The following is a 4,190-nucleotide window of genomic DNA, read 5'->3' on the forward strand; positions in this document are numbered from 1 at the left end:
GTCCGCGGCAGTTGGCGCTGCTGAGGCGGCGGCTCTGGCCTGGCTCTCTCCATGGGGGGGATGGGGACGCCCGGGCCTGGTCCCAGCCCGGATTGTGAGCTCAGCCGTTTGTTGGCGACCTTCCCCCTCCCCCTTTCGGTTAAGACCCTTCCAAGTGCCTTACTACCCAGAACCCTACGCGGTTCAAAAAGCGGCCCTCCGTCTTGGCCTCGCCCAATCACAAGCGTCCCGCTACCCCCGGCCCTCCAATCACAGGCGCATTCTCCGGCCCCTCCCGTCCTTCTCTCTGTCCTCGTGCTGAGTCCTCGAATCACCGGCGAGGGCAGGGGCTGTGGCACGTGCTGCCCATTTTTCCCCTCTGACTTTGCCTCTCTTCCGGAGTTCTCTTCCGGCCGTTGTCCTTAGTTACCCCTCCCCCGCCCGGAGAGCCTGACAATGGTGTTGCCCAGGGAACGGTGCGGTTCCACGCCGCTGACCTCCAGGAGATAAAGCCGAGTGAGTCCCTTACGCGGGATGGGGAGCCGGGCCTTGTACTTGCGGGCTGCGCTGCCAGAATACACGGAAGTCCCCTGCATCACGGTGGGGGCTGGGGGTGGGGGGCTTCGGATCACTGCCAAGGGGAAAGGTAGGAGATTTGCAACCCCCTCATTTGTACAATAACTTTAAATTAATCGCCAGGTTCTTTGGGCCCTACTTGCAAAATACATCCCAAATTCATCCACTTCTTTGGTTTCCACCGCCATTATTCTGCTTCCATCATCTTTCACCTGGATACTGCTGTGTAACTAGTCTCCGTTTTGCATCCTTGTTCCACTATAATCCAGCTGCCAGAGATCTTTTTAAAAGTGCAAATCTAGCCCTGTCACAGCCCACTCTCCTAAATATTCCCCTGGCTCTCCATTGACCACCTGATTAAGTTCTAATGTCTTTGTAAAGCATGTAAAGCCCCAAATGGCTTAGGCTCTGTGGGTTCCAGCCATACTGCCCTCTCATCCTTCTACTTTAAGGGGCTTTGAAAATACCCCAATGCTGTTTCTCTCTTGTGTCTCATTACTTCCTCCCTGCGCGTTTTTCAAATTTTAGCTCAACTGTCACTTCCTCAGAGAAATCAGAGCAAATTTCCTTTATGCACCATGCCCATTACTTCTTTTAAAACTCTTACCACAATTCGTAACACAATTTATTTTATTATTGACTGACTCCTTGACTGTAAGCTCCTTGAGGACAGTGTTTTGCTCATCATTGAATCCTCAGTGCTGTCCATAGAGCCTGGCTTAGAGTAGGCATTCAATAAATACTTGTTAGATAAATAAGGACTGCCATCATCTAGCAATAACAGTAATTACTATCTATGTTTAGAGTTTACTCTTGTGCTAGGCAGTCTCCAAGTCCTTTCCATGACCACGCCTCTCCTTTTACTAGGATTGTGTTTATTTTCACCATCAGGGAAACAAAATTTCTGATTACATTTGCTACATTTCTAAATGATGTCCTGAATGAGATCTATAGATTTATCTTGAGGCAGATGATTTTTGCAACCAAGACAAGTTATCTCTCCAAGAAGACCTGCCCCAGTTCTTTAATCCCCTATTGTCAAATGTGGCAAAGAGGAGTTCTTATATCTTGAAGGTAGACAAGGGCAGTGGTTCTCAAACTTTATTATCTCAGAACCCTTTACACCCACAAAAATGATCAAAGATTCCAAAGTGCTTTTATTTATCGGTATTTGTGGTTTTATCTATCAATATTTGCCATATTATAAATAAAAACTAAAGACATTAAAAAATATTTAGTTCTTAATTCATTTAAAATATCAATAATAAACTGATACATGTTAACACATCACATTTTTATGCTAAAACCATGTTTTCCCCCAAATTAGAGAGTGACGCTGTAGATCTAATGTCTGGCTTAATTTCAAAAAAAAAAATGGTTGGATTCTCAAGTCTGTTTCATGCAATGTGTTGTGATCCACATGTCATATGGAAGGCTTTACTCTGCATTCATGAGAAAATGAAGTTGAAAAGGCATATACTGTATTAAAATTATTATGAAGGGATGCTCTGCACGGCTTTAACTAAAAAACTGTGAGATCATGACCTGAGCCTAAATCAAAAGTCAGATGCTTAACTGACTAAGCCACCCAGGGACCCCATGTTTCATTCTTAATGATGTCTTTTACTAAAGCTTTTAACTTTGATTGAGTCAAACTTGTCTATATGCCTTTGATCATATCTAGGAAATCTTTGCCTAACCTAAGGTTAGAAAGGTTTTTCTGTCATTTTTTTCTTAGAAGCATTAGGCCATACTGTCTTGATTATTACAGCTTTATGGGAAATTTTGAAATTAAGTCAAATAAGTCCTCAAACTTAGTTCTTTTCCAAAACCATATTAGCTATTTTTGGTCATTTGAATTTCCATATGGATTTTTTTAATTAAAATTTTTTAATGTTTTATTTATTTTTGAGAGAGAGAGAGACAGCGTGAGCAGGGGAGGGTCAGAGAGAGAGGGAGATACAGAATCTGAAGCAGGCTCCAGGCTTTGAGCTAGCTGTCAGCACAGAGCCCAATGCAGGGCTCGAACCCACAAACCGTGAGATCATGACCTGAGCTGAAGTTGGATGCTTAACCGACTGAGTCGCCCAGGTGACCCAGGATTTCCATATCGATTTTAACATTAGCTTATCAATTTTCACCACACACACACACAAAGGCCTGTTGATATTTATATAAGAATTGTATTGAATCTCTGCAATTCACTTGCAGAGAAAAATAGATATCTTAACAATATGTTCCAATTTGCAGATTTGGAACATATCTCCATTTATTTTGGTCTTAAATTTTTCTTTACATTGGTTTGTAATTTTCAGTCTATAGTTTTGCACTTCTTTTGTTTAATTTATTCCTAAATACTTTTATACTGTTGTGAATATAATTATTTTTTAAATTTCATTTCTAGTTGGTTGTATATTGATATGATATTCACTTATTTCTTGCCTGTTGCACTGGCTTGAAGCTCCAGTCCAGTGTTAAATAGAAGTGGTGAGAGTGGACATCCTTGCTTTGTACCCAGTATTGGGGGAGAGCATTCTTTCATCTTTAAGCATGATGTTAGTTGCAGGTTTTATGTAGCTGCTTTTTATCAAATTAGAGAAGTTTTGTTCTATACCTAATTTGTTGAGAGCTATATCATGAATGTTTGTTGGATTTTATCAAATGCATTTTCTGTGTCTATTGAGATGACCGTATCATTTTCTCCTTTATTCCAGGGTCAGCAACATTTTCCAGAAAGGACCATAGAGTAAATTTTTTTGGTGTTGTGAGCTATATGATCTCAGTTGCGATCAGTCAACTCTACTATTGCAGCATGAAAGCAATTATAGGCAACATGTAAATGAATGGAAATAATTATGTTCCAACAAAACTTTATTTACAGAAACAAAGTCATACCAGATTTGGTCTGCAGGCTTTAATTTGCTGACTCCTGCTTTATTCTATTAATATATGCATTACACTAAGTGATATTCAGATGTTAAGCTAATCTGGGTAAACCTTACTTGGTCATAATGTGTAATCCTTTTTATACATTATTGGATCCAACTACTATTCTTTTAAGAATTTTAACATTTATAGTCATGAAGGGTATTGGTCTGTAGATTTCTTTTTTTTTTTTTTAAACATTTTTCTTTCTAGGAGAGAGAGGGAGAGAGAGACAGCGTGAGCAGGGGAGGGTCAGAGAGAGAGGGAGTCAAAGACTCTGAAACAGGCTCCAGGCTCTGAGCTGGCAGTCAGCACAGAGCCTGACGTGGGGCTCGAACCCACGAACCGCGAGATCATGACCTAAGCGAAAGTCGGACCCTTAACCAACTAAGCCACCCAGGCGCCCCATTGGTCTGTAGATTTCTTATGATATCTTTGTAGCTTTGTTATCAGGGTAAAATGAGCTGGAAAGTGTTCTCTTATGTTTTTTAAAGGGTTTGTATTTAATTTCTATTATCAACTCCTTAAATGTTGATAGAATTCACCAGTAAAGAAAGCCATCTGAGCCTGGACATGCCTTTATTTATTTATTTTTTATTCTTTTAATAATTTTTTTAAAGCACTGTGTTCTTAATTGACTAGTTTGTTTAGAGTCACAATCATTACTTGGAATTCATTTAGAGTACTTTAAACTTACATAAGTAGTTTCT

The 4,190-nt window shown here is 40.4% G+C and overlaps 1 protein-coding gene across 1 annotated transcript in view; it reads right to left on the minus strand.

The window, feature by feature from the left end:
* Positions 1-120, minus strand: part of SOX30 (SRY-box transcription factor 30) — a 30,411-nt gene extending 30,291 nt beyond the window's left edge. Inside the window, exon 1 of the mRNA XM_077780735.1 lies at positions 2-120. Within this exon, the coding sequence (XP_077636861.1) occupies positions 2-53 (52 nt within the window). The 5' untranslated portion in view covers positions 54-120. The remainder of the gene's footprint in view (position 1) is intronic.
* Positions 121-4,190: the final 4,070 nt, after the last annotated feature.

This window comes from Crocuta crocuta, unplaced genomic scaffold, assembly GCF_008692635.1.
Source record: "Crocuta crocuta isolate KB4526 unplaced genomic scaffold, BGI_CrCroc_1.0 scaffold343, whole genome shotgun sequence".
Lineage (NCBI taxonomy): Eukaryota > Metazoa > Chordata > Mammalia > Carnivora > Hyaenidae > Crocuta > Crocuta crocuta.